This window comes from Salarias fasciatus, chromosome 16, assembly GCF_902148845.1.
Source record: "Salarias fasciatus chromosome 16, fSalaFa1.1, whole genome shotgun sequence".
Taxonomy (NCBI): domain Eukaryota; kingdom Metazoa; phylum Chordata; class Actinopteri; order Blenniiformes; family Blenniidae; genus Salarias; species Salarias fasciatus.
In genome coordinates, this window is record NC_043760.1 from 8,550,910 (window position 1) to 8,575,321 (window position 24,412).

Sequence of the window (24,412 nt, forward strand, 5' to 3'; positions counted from 1 at the left end):
ATGTAGTTAGCGTTAACCAAAAAGCTAGCTAACGCGTGTAGCTCGCTGGCTACACTATGTATGACGTTTGCATTGCCAGCTGTCGGGGCGGCTGTGGTTTAATGGGGAGCGCAGTCACCTTACAATCATGACGTTGCTGGTTCAACTCCTGTCTCCACCCTGTCTGCATGTCACAACCCCCCCAGCTATGGGTAAACTAGCACCACCGCCTTGTGGTCGTCATGGGAGTGACAAAGGCTAAGGGAAAACCCCCTCTACAGAAAAATTGGAGTGGAGCCCCAAAGGTGGTTGGTCGTCACATTGCGGCACCTTCCAGCAGGTGGTGGTACCAGCTGGTACCAACTGTAAGAGCCTGTCCCTTCCGTTGGACACTACCAGCGAGGCTGAGAAGGGGGATCTGTCGACTGGGCATCTCAGTTCCTCCATAAAAACTTCACCCCGGCTTGTCCATGATCTCTCTCGAGATCGACAGAGCTCGTCCTCATTGAAAAATCGATGGACTGCCGAAAAAAGAAAAAAAAAATTGCATTGCCAAGAATGGATTGAATTTTAAAAGGGTTTGAAAATGAGTTGTTTACAAGATATGGATATTGTATTAATTTAATTTATCTATGAATCAGAATGTTTTGGAAGACTAAACCAATATGTTCAGTTGAATTAACAGAATTGTAGTCAATCTGACCCAGAATTTGGGCACATTTAACCAGTATACTATACATGGTAAAACTGACCCAGGACTGAAATTAATTTGATGCAACATTTGGGTTAAAAATGAGCACAATATTCAACGCAATCAAATGGTAGAATCGACCCGGACCAAAATTGATTTGACCCAATGATTGGATTTAGGGCCAATCCCAATTCTACCCCTTACCCCTACCCCTTACCCCTACCCCTATGATATGCGCGTTCACGAGGCTTAAGGGCTATCCCAATTCTCCTTTTTGAATAGGGGTAGGGGTAAGGGGGAGGGCTATTTCACCCCTTTCAGCGAAGTCTGCATCGATGCTCCCTATTCTCTATAGGGGTAGGCGGAGTTTCACATAGGCCAGAAAAAAACAACATGGCGCCCACCACGGAGTCGCACAAATGTAAGATTGCTTTCTGTATACTATTTAAAAAGCTATAACAAGTGTATTTGCTTCACTGAATTTATAGATAAACTAGCATGACAGTGTCCCAGTCATGGATTAACGTTTTAGCGCTGCGCAGCACCGTTTCCAATCGTGAATTTGTAACTTCTTTAGAGCACTAATCACTGAATTAACGTCATCCTTTATCATGTTTTTAACGTAATATGTTAGACACAGGGACCCCCGATGAAACCCGACTGCTGATTCAGTTTAGAGCCGGGTTCCTCAATTAGCGGACCGCGGTCCACGACCGGACCGCGGCACACCTCGCTGCAGACCCAGGGCAAATGTATGGAAAAAAAAAAAGAAAAAAAAAATCTTTCTTTAAACGCTCCATGTTCCGTGTGAGCACCGTTCTGCACCGCACCGCGCGTGGTGTAATCGCCGCTCTGCAGCGCGCTCCATCCGTTGCACCGCACTGCTCGGCAGTCCTCGGTATTGCTGCCCCCCCTCTCCCCTCTCCCCTCTCCCACAGGGCGCTGAAGTCCGGACCCATGCTTGTATATAAAAAGCAAATGTGGACCTTCAAGATTTGTATTTGAGGACCCCTGGTTTAGAGGTTAAAAAGGAAGAAAAGTTTTTGAAATCAAAATACAGCGCCAAAACACATTGGGAGTAAATTATATTATTCGTCTAAGCTATAATATGTCAGTAATAAAACGTGTTTATATAAATATATCTGTATTACTCTAGGAAATTCATAAAAGAAAATGGCTTGGAAGGGGAAGTTACAGCCCAGCAAGCTTCAAAAAAGTGGGAGAACCTCAAAAATAAATATAAGGTAAATAATAATACCATTATTAAAAAATAAAAGTAATTTCTAATGTAATTTCTATCATTTCTAATATCCATAAATTTTTGTTGTTATAGGAGCGCGGCGGGGCTTAAAGGGCCAAGGGGTATCCCAATTCATAGTGCTGCAAAGATAGCCCTAGCCCTCAGGCCTATTCTAAAAGGGGTAGGAGAGTGATAGGGGTAGGGCCAAGGGCTGAGGGGTAGGGGAAAGGGGTAGAATTGGGATTGGCCCTAAATCTGTGAACCCATCTTTTGCGTTAAAAAGACCAACCCATTTTGTTGGGTAAAAATAACTGCTGTTGGGCTGGTCCAATATTAATTAACTGTTGGGTTAAAAAAATAAACCAGTTTGGCTTGTTTTTTACCATTCATTTTTTAGGGTGAAAGATCAAATATTACAGAGTAACAGAATAATTAACATTATAAAAAAAAGGATGAAAATACCAACAGCGCAATATGAAAAACGTCTAGACAAATACTACATGTGAATCAATTTCTTCTAAAATTTGCATATTCAAAAATAAACTCAGAACAACTCACAGTGGCTTCATTTAACTGGGATCTACGGACATTAACCTACCGATCTTCAGTGAGAGATGTTTTCATGAAGCCATAGATGTTTATTTTCCCTCTATAAACTGAATGTATTCGTTGACAGTGCTGTGAGGATCCACCATCAAGCTTCTGAATATCTGGATGAAAATCTGTGAGTACAGACCTTTGTTTTTATTTACTTTAACTGATTGCTACATAGTATTCTGATGAAAAAAACCCCAAACAAACAACACAGAAGGCATTGATGGAAAATTTGTAGCTGTAGCCCACTGGAAAATACTCCTTTTAAAACATTGTTTCCTTCACTTCTTAAGGCAGCTCAAGTTTATTTGTATAGCACCGTTTAAACACAAGGCAATACAAAGTGCTACAAAAAGAGAAAAATTACATTAAAATCATAGGACCTACATAAGACATCTGAAAACGAAAGAGCATTTAAAGAGACAAAAGGCAAATAAAACAGGAAAATGAATATTTTAGCAATTTGAAATAAAGCTAACGAAAATGCTTCTGGAATAGTGAATTTTGCACTTTCTTCATATTGATATGTGGTGTCGAAAATCTACAGCAAATATTTGAAGAATCAAAATTAAAATTCCTTTATTGTCATTGTTAAAAAAAACAAAAAAGAAAAGCACAAAGAAATGTGTATGATAATTATCTTAATTGTATGGTTATGTGGTAGGGTGACCACCTGTCCCGCGTAGCACGTACAGTGTTTGAAGCCCGTTTCATGCGTCCCGCAAATTGAGACCGTGTCCCACATAATCAACGCTTGCTCTTAAAAAAGCTTGCTCACCGCACTCGCGACACACAACCCTCAGTGAACAACTGTGGTCAAGCCAGCCGGCGCTCTGACAAACACAGCCAAGTGAGCCGACACGTTGTTTAGCGGTGCGCAAGTATTCTACACATTATGGTAAAAGTGAAACCGAGAAGACTGCAAAACTAACGTTAAGTGCCACAGATCACACTCACCTTATTCATAATTAATAGAATACACATGAATACTGTTGATAAAAACCAAAACTGAAAAACAAAATAAATGAAGGAAAGCTTGTGCTAATGCTGATTTTCAGTCAATCGGTCAAATGAACTGGGAGATATTGAGCTAAAATACTTTATTTTTCTTATAAATATTAATAGAAAATGTTTTCAATATTTAAAACTAAAACAAAGAGCTGTGTTTGAAAGAGACACTACAGTAATGGAATTCACAGGTGATTTGGAGTAAATAGGTCAAATAACCTGCGAGCTATTGAGAAAAAACTTTTTTTCATAAAAATAATAATAACAAATTAATAGGAACATTTCCAGAGCAAACAAAGAGGTGTGTCTGAATGAGACTGTGCAGTAATGTGATTCGCAAGTGATTTGGATTCAGTATATCAAATAACCTGGGAGTTATCGAGCTAAAATACTGTATTTTTCATAAAAATATTAACACAAATGATTGAAACAGTGGCGGTTTTTTGCACAGGCCAATTAGGCGGCCGCCTAGGGCTCAACTCAAGGGGGCGGCATGATGAAGGGGGAAATATAAATCATTAAATACAATTCCCTTCATAAGCTGCTGATGAAGGGAATTGTATTCAATGTATGTAATGTCCGGGTGACCGTACAAGAGGTGCCCTGATGCTCCGTGCGCCCCGCTCTGCGCCACCCCGCTCTGCAGCGTTCCGACGCACTGCCTGGCACTGCTCGGCATTGCTCCGCACCCCTCCCCACCCAACTCAGCAACTCTCAGGGCCGCTCGGCAACCCGCTCCGACGGGACTCTCGTCTCGGGCTCGCCTAGGGCGCCTGAGAAGCCAGGGCCGGCCCTGGATTGAAAATATCAAAAGCTAAAACAAAAAGGCATGTCTGAACCAGACACTGTAGAAATGCGATTCACAAGTGATTTGGAGTCAATAGGTCGAAGAACCTGGGAAAAACAAAACACATTGAAAGCTAAGGGCTCATTAACAAGGGTGCCCTATTAAGAGCATACAGCAGCAATTATATCTGTTAGGGGAACAGGGCAACAAGAATTTACATTAATGTACCATGTAAAGTGGTATCTGCTGGAACTTGGTATACCGGTATGAGTGAGTGAGTCTGGCCGCCGGGTGGGGGCGTCGCCACACTGGGTGGTGTCCCACATTGTCCCTCAGAATCATACTCCTTGTCCCCCATTGGGCTCATTAGCAGGTGGTCACCCTATTATTTGGCCCTCTGCGATGTGCAATCAATAACCCTAAAAAAGCCAAAATGGATGACAATTTGACTATTTCACCAACGTGACTGTAATCAGCTTGTCCCGTCTCCTGGAAATCCCGACCGAAAGGCATCTGAAAAGACTCTCCTTCTCGTGAGTTGTCCAGCACAGACATGACACAGCCCATTTCCAGTTCCAGCCTTTTTATTTTGATTGGCAGATCCAAAAACACAAGGAGAAAGAAAAAATATATAAGATGATAAGCATTTATTTATCAGTACAAACCACTGTATGAGTCACTGGCACCAGCATTCTGCATAAAATCACCTGATTATTAAAACAGATTGATAAATGAGCTGAGATCACATCTGGGGCACTTTAAAACAATTTTCAAGGTCATTTATTTCCTCAGTTTGTAACATTTACGCAAGACTGGGATTCCCAAAAAGGGAGAAAAGTGCAAATGATTCACTGGAATGTGCATTTTTGTAGACCAAACCACAAAGCTCCTGGATTAGAATGCAGTATAAAAATTTGACCACATGCCAAAAAGTGACGTCTGTTTTTACTGACACTTACAATTAACTTAAAAACATTGAAAATAAAATTCCTTCTGAATTATTAAGTTTTATTCTGGTGCATCCCAATGTTTTATTGGGTAATTGCAGTGAGAATCTGTTTTCCTTTGTGTTTCAGTAAAGACACACATGGATTTCAAAGTGCTCGCTGCACTCATGCTTTTTGGTAAGTTATTCTTGTTTTCCTTTGTAGTGTAAATTATAAAGTTTCAAAATATCCATCTGTCCCATACGGTGGCCGACAGGTGCAAACGCACTGCAAACACAGAAAACACATGCAAGAAAAAAATGCTGCAAGAAAAAAAAAAACGCTGCAAGAGAAAAAACGCTGCAAACACAGAAAAAACATGCAAGAGAAAAACGCTGCAATCACACAAAACACATGCAAGAAAAAAACACATGCAAGAGAAAAAAACACATGCAAGAAAAATACACCTGCAAGAGAAAAATGCTGCAAATTCAATCCACAACGGAAGTGTGCCAGGTCGCTCCAAGAAGAAGAAGAAGAAGAAGAAGAAGAAGAAAAAAGTACGGAAGCCATACAAGGACATAGTTCAATAATATTTTTATTTCCTCCGCTTTGCCGCGATAACGAGTTAATTCCAGTGGTTTATCGAGAATTCAACTTATTTTTCCGCGTTGTCTCGACAAAACGACAATCTTAAGGTGAACCGGAAATCAAAGTCTTTCACCAGACAGCGCTGCGCCGCTGCCACGGACCACAGACAGAGGTGAGTTCAGCCTGTTCATGAGTTTTTTGTACTGTTACCCATTTCTGAATAACTTACATGATGCATGCAAATCAAAAAACTGTCTGTCCAGCATTTGCACAGTGGAACTGCGATATTTAGCCTCCTAATGCAGGGACCTGTGTGTTTTCTAGTGTCTGACCTAGACTGTGTCTGTGTTCTGGAGCAGCTCAAAGAACTGCAACAACCTCACCAAATTCACCAGGTAAGCTTTTCCATGCTGCTTCATGCAGACACACATGTGACTTGTGAGAAAAATAGTCGAGCACTGAGTTAAAAGCTGATGGCGACAAAATCAAAGACAACAAGCAGACTGCTGGAGAAACCTGTTGCAGGAGTTCTAATCAGTGTAAAGCTTAAGTGGGGACGTGGTTGACAAAGGTCTCGTTCAGTTCTGCTTTGTTTCATTTTTTTCCCCCCCGATACTTTTATTGATTTTCAAGTTTTATAGTGAAAGATAAACAAAAGATAGCATAAGAACATAGCTCAAAACACAGACACACCCATTCACACCTGGTAGACCTGCACCAAATGACTCACATATGCACACACACACACACACACACACACACACACACACACACACACACACACACACACAAGTGGCATGCATAGAACACTGATAATGGCAAGAAAGAAAATAGAAGTAGTTTGAATGTCATGTCCAGTTCTGCTGTAACATCTCCTTTTCATTAACTCACTCACATGCTCACTAACTCACTTTCATTTACTCACATATTCACTTCTACTGACCTCTACTTACAGAAGGAGCTGGACGTCGTGATGACAATGTGGAACACCGGGATCCAGCCAGGCACTAAAAGATACGATCCATTCCATGGAAAACCTTTCCTCTGTATCATGTACCAGAACTTTGCCAAGCACAGGACAACCTCCAGCTAGTGGACAGAGGGAACATTGTCTTGGAAGAGGACATCTGTCTTTGGAAGTCTGACTTTGTCTGTGATCCAGATCTTCACCAGCTCTGCCTTGTGGTCATGAACAAAGTGAATCTTGAGGCAGGTCATAATGCTGCTGGTGACCAGACTGTACAGACAGCCGAAGTCCTAATGAGAGCACGGCTGTCAGTCAGATGAACTCCTACCAAAACTGTTGCTACAAACAGCCAATATTAAAAACTTAAGCCTACCGCTTTGAGCACACTTCCATTTCCAGTGTTTTATACTTGCCTGTTTTCTGATTTTTTCTTTATTACAGTGTTAGTTTGTATGAAACATATCATGGATGCACTGAAACAAATAAATGTGTTCAATTTTAATGTGGGATGTTTGCATATCCTATAGGTCCAACTTTGCTTCACAAATATCCACAGTTTCTTAAAGAAAAAAAATCCATTTTATATGCTTAACTTACACTGCTGTGCTCAGCTGTGGCATTCTTTAATACTGAAGTAACACTCGAGATCCATGTGCGCTTGTTTGTTTTGAAAGGTCAAACCATCATCAGGTTGTGTTAATTTATTTTTATAGGACAGTTTCAAAAAAATGCCTGAATGTTAATCATTCTTGTAGATATTTTGATTTACACATCAAAGCAACCAAGATGTCAGACATGTAGCCTAATAAAAGTTGATGTCAGTTGGTTTATCTGAATCTTACACCTGTGTGGCAACAGTGTGACGGAACAAATGGTTAACTTGAAACCTAAAACCAGGCATTTCAGTTTATGGTACAGCTAAATCTACACCACGGCCACATTTCAGTTAAGATCAGAGTTGGGTATGTAACGACAAGTAACGAGCGTTACAAGTAGTTAAATTGCTTTTGATGGGAACGAGTAGTGTAACGGCACTACTCCTTCTAGATTGGTACTTAAACTAGCGTTACAAATGAAACGCTATGATCGTTACTTTTACAATGACTGCAAATAGAGCAACCAAAATATTATTATTTAAGCGGAGTTTTTTTTATTACCACCAGTAGATGGAACGTGGTCATACGAGCAACTACTCGCTATCCCTTCCGGGTCAGGGCTGATGGAACTGTCAAAATAAAATTGGTTGCCTTATATAAATTTTTATATAAATTTGTGCCCCACTGACAACACTGCACTCCCTCCTACTGTAAATGCCCCTTTTAAATGAATACTCCGAAGATTAGGGACCCACGCCCATTCCCTATCATTGACAAAGTTAGACAAGCTCATAAATACCTGTGTCTCTGGTTCCCAGCTGTTAGCATCGTAGTAGCTTAGCTCAAAGCTTAGCTGGAAGTCAATCAGAGCCGGACTACGCAAATGGACAAAATACTCCTTCCAGTGGTCCAGGGGACGGCGTATTAGCACGTGAAGTAAATCCGAATGGTTATAAAACATTTTAAAAGATGTGTTTTCTTTTCAATCCGTTAAAAAAACCCTTTTGATACACACAGATCTGTGCATGCGCAGTGCTCCGCGGAAGGATATAAGGGAGCACAGCTCCGCGGAGCACTATGCAGTAACGAGTAGTGTAACTTCGTTACTATTTCCATGGAGTAATCAAGTAGTGTAAGGCACTACTTTTTTCAAAAGTAACTAGTAACAGGTAACTCTTTACTTTTTTGAGTAACGGACACCAACTCTGGTTAAGATCTATAAATTTGTGTGAATTTAATCTCTTGTTTTGACTGATTTGTTGAGTCAGTCAGTATTTATGAAGAGTATCTCTTTATAAAGATAAAACTGTCCAGAAAAGACTGTTTAATTGTTCTTATATATATGCATTTATACCCTCATATGGAGGCTGAATGTACTCAAATATATGTGACAATGTCCTCATGCATGACACCCATATGGGCTCAGGAGCATGATTCATAAAATCATAGATAGGAACCAATATAATTTGACTGGAAGACATTAAAAAAAACTGAATTGAATTTGAAACAGTTAAATACAAAAATAGAATCTTTGTTGACAATGATATTCTACAAGAAAATTATTCAGGAACTGACAAGATTTTGTCATGAAAATAAAACGACACGAAACTGAACAAGAGCAGAAAGTGTAAAGATGGCCTCCACACGGCTCCAGAATGAGGAAGAGACTTTGACAGGGTTTCCTCATCCTCCATCCCAACAGCATCTTTGTCCACCTGCCAGTAAAAACAAAAACTGAAGTTACAAAAGAAAAAAAAACATATATAATCGGGAAACAGTCTTGGCTGCATTACTTGTCATCAATAGGATAACGCCTGTTAAAGCTGTAACAAAGCAGAACCTTCTTGCAGTCAACATCCAGTGCAGTACGTTTTTTTTTTTCCAATTCAGGAAGAACTTAAGTTTCACTCTGGTTCATTTCAAGTCCCAATTTCTAATTTACTGTTCCATAATTGACTCATTTTAATTTCATTTTGTGAAAAAACAAACAAAAAAAGTTTGCCTTTTTTGCTTCACTATGAATTCAGACAAAACATTAGTAAATGTATTCTATTTTATTTGGATGTTTGAGACTTCCAAATACATCCAAAGTTTATCAAGCAAGTTACAGCCACCTTGCTCTTGTAACTTAACACTAAATGTGACTGATGATTCTGTCAACATCGACTCATTTGAAACGACGACTTTTTTTCTGTAATGAACATATTGCTATAGCCAAAGTGACTATTCTGCTATAGCCTATGTATATAACTGAAAAAACACCAAAACAGTACGGTTGTCAGGATGGGAAGCAGGGAAACAGCAGTTTTTTGATTATTACATAAGTACAGAAAGCTTACCTGGTGAATTTGGTGAGGTTGTTGCTGTTCTTTGAGCTGCTCCAGAACACAGACACAGTCTGGGTCAGACACTAGAAAACACACAGGTCCCTGCATTAGGAGGCTAAATATCGCAGTTCCACTGTGCGAATGCTGGACAGACTGTTTTTTGATTTGCGTGCATCATATAAGTTATTCAGAAATGGGTAACAGTACAAAAAAACTCATAAACAGGCTGAACTCACCTCTGTCTGTGGTCCGTGGCAGCGGAGCGTCGCTGTCTGGTGAAAGACCGGGATTTACGGTTCACCTTAAGATTGTCATTTTGTCGAGACAACGCGGAAAAATAAGTTGAATTCTCGATAAACCACTGGAATTAACTCTTATCACGGCAAAGCGGAGGAAATAAAAAAATTATTGAACTATGTCCTTGTAGGGCAGGGGTCGTCAATTAGATTTGGCGGCGGGCCACTTTTTTTGGGGGCACTTCAATCGCGGGCCAAGGCGTCTCCGGGCTAGTGGGGGGGGGCTCGCCCGGTTTCCACCGGGGGCAGCGGTCGTGTTTCACGCGACTGCATTCGCGCAACAGATGACACCATACCGCGCTTAGACGCCCGAGTTTTATCGCTGGTGTGCGAATTCATTCGCGGGACGCGTCACACTGGAACAACTATGCAACACAGAACATCCTGCAGAAACATCACAGCTCCTCCTCACCGCCTCCTGCAGCAGCAGTGGACAGGACTCTTCAGTCTGTCCCACAGTCCTGTGTTCACCCGGCTTTCTGTGTGTATGTGTGTGTATGTGTGTGCGAGCGCGCATCCTGATCGATGGTGCGGGTTTTGTTCTTTTTTGTTTTTATGACTGTTTTTGCTGTTCAACACTTTAATGAATATGAGAAGTGCTTTTACAAATAAAGATTGAGATTGAGATGCTCTGCCTGCCACCGTCGCTGCTCTGTATCTGACATGAGGAAGTCAGCTCCAGCTGCAGCGAGGCGCCGCATCGCCTCTGGCTACCTGCTGCGCTCCGGAGGCGGTCAGAGCTCGGTGAGTTCCACCGTCTTCTGCAGGAGCTGCGTTTGGACGGCCGGTTCCAGCGCTGCTTCAGGCTCGCCCGGTTTCCACCAGAAGCAGTGAACAAGTGAGATCGTGCACGCCGCTCGCCTTGGCATCATGCCAGCTGCGTGCTCGGAGTCCTGCTGCCCTCTGTCAGCACGTCCGTGAAGACCTCCACGCTGATAGGCTGTCCTGGCGGCAATTCGCTATTTCAACCAACTCGAGCGACGAGCAATGGAGCGGCGGGTGGCGGGCGGCAGCGAGTGGCAGTGCAAGTCGACGGGCTCGCGGATTTTTCCCTGGAAACGCTCGCCGCTGGCCACTCGCCGCGCACTCACTTGCGCTCTATGTTCACGAGACGAGGTGCCACTCCTCTTTATTTTTCAGTGACAAACCGGAAACCACAACTAAACAGCACATCTTTCAAAGATTGTCTATTGCAACACAATGACAGATATCGCACTCCAACAGGGGTGCGTGCGTGCGCTGGAGGGCCCGGGGTAATGCGTGAGTTTGTGCGCGCGCGTGTTGGAATACTCTCGCGGGCCGGATTGAACGGTTCGGCGGGCCACATTTGGCCCACGGGCCGCTAATTGCCTACCCCTGTTGTAGGGCTTCCGTACTTTTTTCTTCTTCTTCTCCTTGGAGTGACCTGGCGCACTTCCGTTGTGGAGCCACCTGGCGCACTTCCGTTGTGGATTGAATTTGCAGCATTTTTCTCTTGCAGGTGTTTTCTGTGTTTGCAGCGTTTTTTCTCTTGCAGCGTTTTTTTTCTTGCAGCATTTTTTCTTGCATGTGTTTTCTGTGTTTGCAGTGCGTTTGCACCTGTCGGCTACCGTAGTCCCGCATTCAATGCACATATGCCCCCCTGCACAGTTGCTTTAGTTGTAGCAATTCGTCAGTCCCTTATTGTCCATGTATGGCGTGTTCCAGTCGCCCATTTGTCATCATATTGTTTTGTTGTTCACATTTACACATTTTTGTGTAAATTTGTTTTGGGATTTTTTTTGGGGGGCTGCAGCAGTTGTTCAGACACACTTCATTTTAGCATGCAGGAGGACAGTTTGAACCTACATTGTACACCATTGTTGTTTCACTTTAATACATTTCTGTCATGTACTTCTTATATTTTCGCGTCAAAAAAGAACTTTATTCTGTATTTAATAGGATTTGGTCTCATCAGCTCCTCCAACGTTGTCCACCCAAAGTACCACTACATCAACCTCAACAAGATGTGGACTGAGGCTCAGCAGTACTGCAGACAGTTTTACGATGATTTGGCAGCCTTTGAAAGCCAGGACGACATAGATGAGTTAGACAGACCGAGTTTCATTGGGGGGTATGCGTGGATCGGGCTGTGGGATGATCCCGAAGCCTGGAACGGAACTATGGGTAATGGTTCAAACTCCTGGAGATGGTCTGGAGCTGAATCAACAAGTACAACTGGCTACCACTACATGCACATAGAAAGAGTAGATAATTGGGAAGCGTATGAACACTGTATGGCCACAGATGATGTTGGACGATGGCTTGATGTGTTCTGCTGGGACACCTTTGATTTCCTGTGTTACACTGGTGAGAAAACATTTATTTCAGTTAAAAATGTTTTTTTTTTTCTGCCAGAACAAAGATCAAATAACTGCATGACAAAATAAAGGAAATGAAGTTAAAAATTCCTAGTAAACACAATTCATATAGTTCAGCATAGCTAACATATTTATTTATTTCTTGTAGCGCAAGGTGACCAGAAGACATACACCCTAATTGAAGAAAAGAAAAAATGGGAGGATGCACAGTCTTACTGCAGAATAAACTACACAGACCTGGCTATGATTGAGAATGAACAGGAAAACAAAAAAGTGCTGTCTCTGATAACGGGACATAAAGTGTGGATTGGTTTGTATCGAGAAGCTTGGATGTGGTCTGATGGGAGTAGCAAGTCCTTCTGGAAGTGGAGAACACAGCAACCAGACAACGCAAACTTTTCTCAGAGCTGTGTAGCGGAGTATCCAGACCATGACTGGGATGATAGACCTTGCCAATCGGAGATTCCTTTTATCTGCCAGGGAGGTAAAATAAACAAATTCTTGAAGACACGTTTCTGCTTGTTGATGTGTAGTTTCACTGGATTAGAGGATGATGACTCTTGTTTAAATATGTGTAAAGAGTCCCTCTGTTTCTGTCCCTGGATTGTGGCCATGTGTTTGTTGGACTGTGCAGCTCCAAAGGTGAAGCAGAGGACTGTTGTGAAGTTAACTATTCAGACGTTGGCTAACCTCTCAGACCCAGAAACCCATGCCCAGCTCCTGAAGCAGGTAAAAACCTCTTTAACTTCTCTCACAGTGAAAAAGATCATACAGCTACATGGCACCATCAAACTGTATTTATCACTCTGAAACAGTGAGGATTTAATCCTCACTCACTTAACAAGATTCAGAATTCAGGCTTGTACAGACATCAAAACAGAGAAACAACTGTTTTAAATCTCGACTCTGATAATCATCCATCAAGAAAAACTGCCGGTACATGTGTACAAGCTCAGTTTAGCCAAGCTAACTGTTGTCCTTGTCCAGTTATGTGCAGGACTGTAATCAATTTAATGATATGCTACCACTGTACTCTTTCACCCTGTCATACTGTGCCACCCCAACAGTTGTTCATCAGGATTTCGCAAGTAACATAGAGACAAGGCAATGGACAATATTTAGTTAGAAGTCTTCCTTTTACTGGTCAACTCCTGGGTCAGAGTCAAACTGTCACCTTGACCTTAAAGAGAGCCGTCATTGGCCCTTCCTGTAAAGGACTTCAGTGCCCCTCATCCAGTCCAGTTTATTGTCAAGATGTATTCCAGGGTACCTCCATGTCTCCACAATGTCCACATTGGCCTCTGGTCAGTGGAGGAGCTGGAAATTCCTGGTTTGAACAACAGACTCAGAACAGAAGGTGAAGTACAGAGCAATGCACTCTAGGGGCTGTCAATGTCCTCAAGGCTCACTTTGTGTCTCTGTGGTTGTTTTAACTGCTTTGAATTAAGGTGGATTGGATTGCAGATGGCACAGTGGTGCAGTGGTTAGCACTGTCACCACACAGAAATAAAGTCTGGGTCCAAATACCAGTTACAGCCTCCCTGTGGGCATGTGGGATTCTTCCAGGTACTTGGGTTTCCTTCCACAATCTTAAAACATGCCCTAAATATCCTCAAGGTGGGACCGTGAGTGTTTGGTTGTCCTGTGATGAACTGGTCAGCTGTCCAGGGTGAATCCTGCTCTTAACCATGGTAAACTGGGGCTCCAGCACCCCACAAAACTACACAGGATAAAGTGGTATGGAAGATGGATGGATTGATGGATGGATTGAAGGGTATCTATATAAAATCTAACAAGTAAAAACAGACTTAATGTGGGTTCTTCATTTGGTCACATTTTGCTTGCTCATGTGGAACTGTAGGGTTTTCTCTGTTAAAGTGCCGAGAAATGACTGTGTTGTAATTTGCGCTATATAAATAAAGCTGAATTGAATCGAATCGAATTGAATATTGAAATTGACATGACGATATTGTGATGGATGATTAAAACATCTGAATGGAGATTCTTACTGCTCTTTATTTTCTTACAGATGGAGGCACATCTGCAGGACAAGATTTCGTTGACTGACCTTAAACTGATGTTGCATGTAGTCCATATGTTCAAGAAAGCCAGCGTGGATCCATAAAAAAATTCAGCTTGATGACTGACAGAACATAAAGCAAAAGCTCAAAACACAAAGCCACATGTGTGTAGTCAGGGTTTGCCAGGGGAAAATCCCCAAACCTTTATGACATTGAATATGATACATTTGAAGAATGAATAAATAAGTCAGAGTGGCTCATTTCTTTCAAATTAAAGTAACAATAGACCTTTGACTAAACCCTGGACCATTTTGTGCATCTTATTTGACCAAAATGGTCCAGAAAACAGCCAAAGTGTTGCCAGCTTGAATGCTTTTACAGAGTTTTATACTCAGACTATCGGACTCCCAGAAAGCTGTTATTTGAATGCTATTGATTCATTTGCATGTGAGGGCTTAGCCAAAGGCCTTTTGGCTTATGTAAAAATTGTTAAAAGTTTCTCAACGATGTCCTCATATACTTCATATCATTATCCTTTTGCATGGAATTAGATTGTACCTTCAGAGAATGAGCATTTAGTCAAGCTTGAGACAATTCAGTCTGATGATGTGCAAAGGTGTCTTTCCAACTAGAGAGCCAGTCTGTCCATCATGGAGATTACACATTGTATCAAACCTTTCCATATTAAAATGGGTTTAAAATAGTTTATGATCTTGGTGGAGGGCAATAAAGAGTTTGGTTTTCGTTCGTCAAACTTAGCTGACTATTAGCTGCTCAGAGAAAACTGTGTGTATTAAGATTACTTCAAAAGTTATTGTCATTAAATTATCTACTAACAATGATTTGTTTTCTGTTAAGCCTGCAACTTTTGTCATAACTTGAGCTTGCAACACACAACTCAATGACTTTACAATACATAAAAACACTGATTTCGGACAAACATTGGGTAACATTCATTTAAATTGTCTTCTTTTAAATTACTATTGATTTATTCATTCATTAATTTTCAGAACCACTTATCCCGATGCTGGAGCCAGATCCAGCTACTTGTGGGTGACGGCAAGGTACTGTACACACTGGACAGGTTGCCAGTCCATCGCAGGTCCGGGAGGCAATTTTGGGCCAACAGTTAACCTCACCTGCATGTTTTTGGACTGTGGGAGGAATCCAGAGTACCCAGACAGATCCCATGCTCTCAAGCAGAGAACACACAAACCCTGTACAGAAAGACTCTGAGCCTCATATTTGAACCGAGGACATTTTTGCTGAGAGGCAAGAGCACTAAATGTCAACAAAAATGCAACAGTGCGTTGGGGATTACGATTGGTAATTGGGAATAAATTACTAAAGTATTGATTACTGAGGGTAATTGATTACTTTAAGTAATTTAGTTACTTATTAATTTGAGTACATCTTGATTTACCAATTAATAATTGCAGGTCATTAACGGTGGCTCACCAATAACAATCAATTACGGCGTAATAAACTGTTTAAAGTGAAGCACCTAGTAATTTAACCCAACATCAATTATTATTAATCAGAATAAACGGTTATTTATTCATTAATAATGTTAAATAATCAGCTATTTTGGAATGGAGTAGACCACAGAGTGATTTAACCATTCAATTATTGATTAACAAGGTGTTATTAATTCATCAATAATGCCACAAATTACCAACCTGTCATCATCGACGGAGAGAGTATTGAGGTTGTTCACACCTACAAATACTTGGGTGTGCACCTTGACCACAAACTGGACTGGTCGGAGCAAGCCCAGGCCCTGTGTAAGAAAGGACAGAGCAGGCTGTTTTTCCTGAGGAGACTTAAATCCTTTGACGTGTGTGGTGACATGCTGTACATTTTCTACCAGTCTGTTGTTGCAAGTGCTGTTTTCTTTGGGGTTGTCTGTTGGGGTAGCAGTATGACAAAAAGAGACAGCAATCGGCTGGACAGACTGATCAGGAGGTGTGTGTCTGTGATGGGGAGGAAGGTGGACTCTGTTGGAGCAGTCTTGGAGAGGAGGATGGGGGCTCTAATGCAGAGTATCTTGAGGAACTCCAAACATCCATTGCACGACACAGTTGCAGCTCAAAAAAGTGAGCGGAGTAACAGGCTCCTGTCATTGCGCTGCAGAACTGAGTGCTTCAAGAGGTCGTTCATCCCCTCAGCAATCAGGCTGTATAACAGATGTGCCTGAGCCAAACTCAGTACAATCCGAGCACTTGTATTTATTGTACTGTTGTTATTTATTATTTACATGATCTGTGTGCTGCTGGACACCGGAATTTCTCCCTTGGGAGATTAATAAAGTTTTTATCTATCTATCTTATCTATCTAAATGGATAAATTACAGAAAATGACCTGAGGGAAGTTGTGAATTATGAATTAAATAAACCAGTGGGTTATTTAATTAATAATTCCGGGGCACCACCTCGTAAGAGGAACATTCATTACCAATTTTCAGTCTCAAAGATGGTAAGATAACTTGAGCTGGTTGTTAATCTTTGGATAAATAACCGTTAATAAATTATCAGAGAAGGCATGAGATCGAGCACAGGCTGATACAACCAGGACATTTGTCACAAAACACACAAGAATGAATCGTCCAGTGCAGTTAATGAGCGTTCATTAACAATATCTATCACTAATTAACACATCTCAAAACAAAAACAAAACATATTCAACTTGCAAGTATTGTGTGTGTGTGTGTGTGTGTGTGTGTGTGTGTGTGTGTGTGTGTTTGTGTGTGAGAGAGAGAGAGAGAAAGAGTGTCTGGAGATGCACAAGGAGGGGTGTTAACCCGTTTGGAGTGGCCCGGTAGGGCCGGTTGTGTGTCGCTCCGTATACGGTGTGTGAGTGGGTGTGTGACTTGGGCTTGGTCTGCTCTGTCCGGTGACCAGCCGCGAGCTGTGGGTGTGTGCGTGTGGTGTGTGAATGGAGGCGGAGTGGCGTGTCTCTCGGAGTACCAGGTTGCGGTCAGCGGAGCTGCTCCCCGAAGGGAGTGAGGGGCGGGGCGACGGTCCCGGTCCGGCTTCCCTGGCAGGGACAGTGGGAGAGAGAGAGAGACAGAGTGAGAGAGAGAGAGACAGATAGAGCAAGAGAGACAGAGTTCTGGTCTCCCGGCTGGTGGAGGTCGGTGTGCGGATCTGCTGCACGGGGTGTGAGGCGAGATCACGCGAGATGGAAACGGAGGAGAAGAGGAAGAAAGGGGGGGGGGGGGGTCTGGCAATGTCGCTCCTGCGCCGGAGCGGAGAGGAGGGAGGAAGAGGGTGTGTGGGAAGCCCGGTTTAGTCCGCTCCAACCCCTCTCTTTCCGGAGGAGGCAGGGGAGAAACGGGTGGCGCGTGAATGGGGATAAGGCGGGCACATGTTTGTCGTGCGTGGTCTGAGGTCTGGCACCTGCGCACTTGCGACCTGCTGCCCTTGCGCCACCTATGGTGTTCCGGCGAGGAGTGTTTGGTGTGGCGGAAGCTTGGCGCGGCTTTGGCCGCAGTCTGTGTTGCAGTCGGCGAAATACGGTGATTTCGGCGGGGAGATCAAAGCCGTCGCACTGATCTCGGTCAGGTTCTCTGCGTCCAGAAAAACCTCGGCTCTTGGAGAGGAAGTCCACGTGGAGGAAAGGAGGTTCCGGTTCCTCTGTCCGGGTCCTCAGTTGGTTCTTGTTCGGCTGCAGGAGGAGGAGAAGGGGGAGACGAGACGCTGCTGCAGTGGTATGGTCCTGGTGGTGTCTCGGTCCACTCCAGGAACAGCTTCTGTCTCCTCCGCTGGGGAGAGGGGCACCGGTGGAGGAGAGGATGGTCCCAAAAAGTCCTCGCCAGCGGGTCCGTTCGGTACCGGGTATAATCCATTGGAGAGATGCGCTGTGTACATCCTTCCCAGATCAAAACCTTTTCTGAAACTGAAGATGGCGCCTCTGGTGACGTCTATTTGACTGGCGGGCGGAGCTCCCCCCCCCAGGGTCTGCTTGGCCAATCATATGGTGATCTGGGTCCTCCCTCCTCTGCTCTGGGGATAAGCCTCACGAGCGCCCTTGTGAGGTAGGCGGTGGTATTGCACCCTTATCTGGTTTTCCTGCCATGCAGAGGTGAGGAACACATGCCATAGTTCTTTTGTTCTCGAGGGAGATCAGGCTGGCACATGGTGAAGGAGATGGGCAGCCATTTTGAGGCTCTGTGGGACCGTCAAATGGTGCTGGCCCTCCTGCTGGGAGAAGGCACTTCTTTGTCTGAGAAGAGGTTTGAAGTCTGCTGTGTCTGAAGTTTGTGAAACAGGATGGCGGTGGCATCCTGCTGGGCGCAGTGACACCTCTTCATCCCCCGCCATGTGGCCATGGTGGGGCTATGCCTACTTCCTGGAGAGACACAGTACTTCACAGACAACGTGACTCCAGGTTATGCTTTAGCTTGATCTTTCCATCAATGTGTCCCCAACAAGTGTTTGTATTTAAGCTTCAGGTATAACCTACTGTATTGTTCTTTTTCTCCTGTACTCCCATATTTTGATGTTTAAAAGATGGGTGTAGCGACCTGGCTATAAAAATGAAGCCTATCCAAAATTGTCAGCAACTTGCAATATTGCACCATGCACCAATAGGCTTCCAGAGACTCTAATTTAAAATGAAACATTGACTTCTACACCTCATAGTTGTTGTTTTTTCATTACATTTCATGGTCCAGAAGAGAGATCAGATGGTTCACCTGAAAATAAATGAATATTAAATTTTATACACAGTAATAAAGTTTTCATAATGAGGGAGGATGGTTACTGGATTGACAGTTCTGCGCCCGAATGGACTATGGACACTACTGACAGATCCTTCCACCAGCTTTCATGAGGTTCATTGAGTCAAACATTAGTTGTCATCCATACTTACACTGTAAAAAATTACCAGGATTTCACAATAGTCAACTGTAAAATTGCACTCTAAATTGCAGTATTATTACTTTACAGTATTTAACTTTAATGTTCACAGTATGACACTGTAATTTAGAAGTTTACTATAAAAACAGTGCCATCACAGTAAACTATTAGATTATTTGTTGTTTTAATTATTACTGTGATTTCACAGCATTTTATTGTGTTATTTCAGTGGAAAATACTGTATTAAGACTCTCCACGCAAAAACACAGCAAATTACATGAACCGTGATACGTGATAGTTTCTGATCATTTTTCCTTTGAGCATTGAAAGTTCCTCACCATCTCAATGACACATTCAGCATTCCACATCTTTATGACAGCATACTTATTTCAGGTGACCTGATGAAGCCAAGGGCGTGGATGTTGTCGATTGAGGAAGGAGTGGTGTTGGGACCATGCAGCTGTTGCAAATTTTATACATTTTATAAAGGAGCTTGTATGCTTGTTCTGAATATGTTGGAAGCATATTTGCCCTGGAAAATTTCCTGTTAAATTTAATATTGCACTTTGCACTTATCGCAAGGTGGAATAAAAACTGAAAAAAAGTCATCATTTTGTTCTGTTTTCTTTTTTGAGCATAAAGTGAGAGGGTGCAGTAAAACTACAATTAATACAAGGATTTTTCAGTATTTTACACTGTTGCACTAAATTCGGGCCACACAGTGGTTAGTGCTCATGCCTGACAGCAAGAAGGTCCTGGGTTCAAATACTGGGTGGGGCTCAGGCCTTTCTGTGTGGAGTTTGCATGTTCTCCCTGTGTGTGCGTGGTTTCTCTCCGTGTACTCCAGCTTCCTCTCACAGTCCCAAAACATGCATGTCAGGTTAATTGGTCACCCTAAATTGCCCCAAGGTGTGAATGGTTGTATGTCGCGACAGAGTGGCAACCTGTCCAGGGCGACCCCGCCTTCGCCCACAGCAGCTGGGATTGGCTCCAGCCACCCGCAACACTGAAAGGGAGAAGCGGTAGATAATGAATTTAGGAATAATTAAATTGTAAATTTACAGTAAATTATTGGTTAATAATTGCATTACTTTTACAGTAATTCAACGTAAATATTTTCACAGCAATTTACTGTACTTATTTCACATTAGTTTACAGTAAGTCCACAGCTAATTACTGCTATATCACGGTAATTCCTTGGGCATGGCAACCATGAATTTACGGTAAAGTGTTGTTGTTTTATTGTAAATTACTGTGGAATAATTACAGTAAAGTGTTGTGAATTATTTACTGTAAATTGTTGTGAAAATATTTACAGCTAATTGCTGTGCAAGTAATGCAATTATTAACAAATAATTTACTGTAATTTTACAGTGAAATTTCTTACAGTGTATATTAAACTCTCCTCCAATTACTGTTCTGCTCTCGCTCTTCAAGGAGGCGATTACATCTTTTCCTCTCCTGTCTTTCTCTCCCTCCATCATGTTTTTCCCTGCTTGCTGCCCCGTCCTTCATCTGTCTTGGAGCTTCACGCTGCTTGATCTTCAAAAACTCTAGATTCAGAATGAAATTGATCAACAGGCCTCAATATAATGAAAGATTATTTAAACAAAATGAAACCACAGCCAATAAGGTCACCCAACAGCTGACAGCCCTGACCAACAAGTGGTTCAAAGGACAGATTGACCGCTACACCGAAGTCAGTGGCAAGATGGACAGTTTGTCCAGAATGGCTGATGAACTGAATTGAACCATAACGTTGATTCCATCTGAGAATGGTAAGTTCTCCTGTGACTGAAAAGAATTTAAATATGTAAAATGTACAATCTTTCTTTAATTTATTCTGTCATTCTTTCATCCAATATCTTTGAGAAAAGTATATTTGAATAAAGATTGTAGCTCCAAAGCTGAAGGTTTTCTTTAACTGCCACAGTATTGACATGGAAGAGTCCAAAACCTCCAAAAACAATGTTCACTTCTCATTGTGACCTGTCACAGAATAGCTTCCTCAGTGTCAATTTCACTGCTACTTTCTGCTGTTAAACAAACTGATTAACAAACAGAGATGAACACAACTCTTCTCAGCAAAGAGGGTGTAAACGTTTTTACGAGCATGAAACTCTGACAGTTTCAATATAAGACTGAGCGGTTCGAATATATCGGGGATGTTTCTGTATTTTCCTGTAAAATCAGATGTAAAAAGAGCACAACTCCCAACAACAGATATGATGCTGATTCATTATTCCTGAAAATCAAAGCTGACTCAGGATCACGAATCAGACATCTTAAATTGAGTATCTATTCTTTATTACTTTAACTGGACAATTTGAGTGATCGAGTGAACTTCTGATTCTACTGCAGTGCAGGAACTCCTCTCACATGCACTCTAAAAAGTAACTCAGAGGAGCTTCTAACACCACTTGATTTAATACATGGATCCAAGTAAAAAATTGTAATTAGTTGATTTTGATAAACTTTCTAAGTTCCAAACCTATTTTTTTCAAGTTATGAAAAAGTTGTTCTGTTCTTAATTACATCAACTTAATTTTGCTTGCAGTTTGAACTCAAAATTCATTGTAGATGGTTTTAAAACAAAATTCAAGTTGTTATAACTTAACAAACTTGGCTTGATAATTTGATTTTGTCAACGTTGACTTCACAGTTTTAAGTTCCCTCTCGCCACACACCATGCCTGCAAGTTCGACAGTGGGTTAGCAGGATGAAAAACCTTGATACAAGCAACATTTCATGGTGACTAAAATTCATTTTTAGTAGGGTAAGGACACCACATCGGCATGGTTAGGGTTGGTCACAGCATAAAGGAAACAGGCTCTTTGAAGAATTTAACAATGATGACGGTAGTGCCGCAATGCATCATGGGAGTTTGGGATGAGATATTCAAGATTTAAACATTGATTTCATTATTTATTTCGATGTCCTGATGTTAATAGTGTTATTGGTAGTTGTGTTTGGTTGTGTTCTTGTTCAGTTAATATAAATAGTTTAGTTACTTTTTGTGTCAAACCTGGAATGAGAAGTATTGAGCATTTAATCTGGTCCTGCTACTACTCCAACACTCATAGAGTTCAACAGAACACTTCCCAATTGTCTCTGGGCTAATTAATAGCCTGATACTGCCTGTGCAGAATCAGTTCACAGTGCCCATGACAGCATCGTATTCCCAAATACTCACAACATTAAGGTTCAGCAGAAACTATCCATTTTAACAACTTAAAAGTGGGCAGCCAATCTATCTGAGTTACCAACATAAAAAAATTTGCATTTATTAAGCAAGCAGTACTTAAAATGATCTTTGACTGATGACAAAAAATGAATTCACTCAAAGTAATATAGTTTGTTGATTCAATGTAATTTCTGAGGTTGCCATAACATAAAGGGACTTAAGGCAACTTTTCAAAATTTACCTCAGTGCTGCTGCGATAGGCGCTGCGGGTAACTGCAGCCACCAGCCAAGGCGGCACGGGAGCGTGCACAAACATTTTACAGAATGTCCTGCACCAGGGATGCTCATGCTGTTTACTACGTCGCGGTTTACTGCAAGACCACAGCGCATATTATGTGATTTTTGTCAGCATCCGTTTTCACTCCCAAATGCAGCTGAAGTTCCCTCCATGAATCAAACGCATATCCAATATTTATTCGGGTGCCTGCGGCTTCGGTCTTTTTTTTTTCTGACTCGCGAGATAACGCTGATAAAGTCCTTTTTTTTCTTCGTGGTGTTTTTTGTGGGCTTTGAGTGGATGCAGTTATCCGATTGTATGAAGGGGGTGGGGCGGATGGGCTCGTGCTTGGATTCACAGACCGGGAGCAAATGTATAATATACCGGGAGAGCGGACAAATGAAACTACACATAGAACTACAAATTAACTTTCTTCTGTTGATTCTTGGTTTGTCAGCAAGTGAGCAGCGGCGTATTTGCGCACGCGCGATTCATTTTAAATGTGGACGTGGAGTGGTGTGGGTCTCCTCTCTGCTCTGACTGCAGCAGGGAGCGCTGCATGAGACTGGCCGCCTGTGAGTGCTTTGGGACGGGGGAGGGGCTCACGCAGCACCCGCTGCTTGCTGAGGACAGCGGAGACATCCTGTCACGTCTCCAGAGCACCAGAAAAAGTCGCTAAATTTGTCGCTAGTTACTTTTGACAAAAAAAAGTCGCCAAGAGGCTTTGGAAAGTCACCAGATTTAGCGAGAAAGTCACCAAGTTGGCAACACTGCCCGTCCCTGATCCCAGCAGTGTTTGAGTCCGCGTCCACGGCGACCATGTTCTTCCTGTTCGGCAACGCGCATACAGCATCAATTTACGTCACATCCCCACGATTGCGCGGGAAATTCGGACCCCGAACAGCAACAAATTATTTGGCACACAGCCTGTATAAGGCAACAGACAGATACACGGATTGGCCTGTTATTTTAGGTTTTTAATGCTTCACGACCCGTTAGCATTGAATAAAGTGGAAATGCATGTGTAGTTTTTCACAAATCTTGCCTTAAGTCCCTTTAAAAAGACTAATGCAAACTGTTGCGTTGATTTTTTTTGTTGAGTCTAGACATTTCTTTTTAGAGTGCAGTTTTGATGTGAATCTCACAGAACTGTACTCAGGACAGACCAGAGACCGTACGATGGCATTTTCAGAGTTGTCAAGTCGGCACATGAATTTATAAAAACAATCACGAACTGCAGCAGAACAAGATCGGGTAGCACTTTATAATACGGCCTTTGTCTTACAGAGTACCTTCCCTTCTCTTACAGTGTAGTTTCCTCAACTTTGAAGATAACTGTTGGACATGTACATGTTATTTTGCGGAACCTGACACTTGTGTCTGACACTGTAAGTGCTGTTGTCTTACAGTGTAGTTTGACGTGTCTTAATGTGTAGTTTCCTCAACTGTGGAGGTAACTCTCATAAATGTACCATGACATTTTGCGGACTCTCAGCGGATAACGCTGGTGTCTTATACTGTAGTTTGACGTGTTTTAATGCGTAGTTTCCTTAACTGTGGGGGTAACTCTCAAAAATGTAGCATGACATTTTACGGACTCTTTATTAGGTGGTGCCCGCGATCACAAATCACCTAATAAAGCACACCTGAAGAGCCTACTCCTCCTCCCTCCTGTGTTCTTACCGACACCCATCTTGGTTGCTGAATCACCCCTCAAGAACTGTGCCTCA

General features: G+C 42.3%; 1 protein-coding gene across 1 annotated transcript; it reads left to right on the forward strand.

Moving 5' to 3' along the window:
• The first annotated feature begins 11,987 nt into the window (after positions 1-11,987).
• On the forward strand, positions 11,988-14,503 carry LOC115403357 (macrophage mannose receptor 1-like). Its single transcript, XM_030112224.1, has 4 exons — positions 11,988-12,330; positions 12,490-12,825; positions 12,976-13,070; positions 14,371-14,503. Exons 1-4 carry the CDS (start codon positions 11,988-11,990, stop codon positions 14,464-14,466), a joined length of 870 nt encoding a protein of 289 aa, XP_029968084.1. The 3' UTR covers positions 14,467-14,503.
• The last annotated feature ends 9,909 nt before the right edge of the window (positions 14,504-24,412 follow it).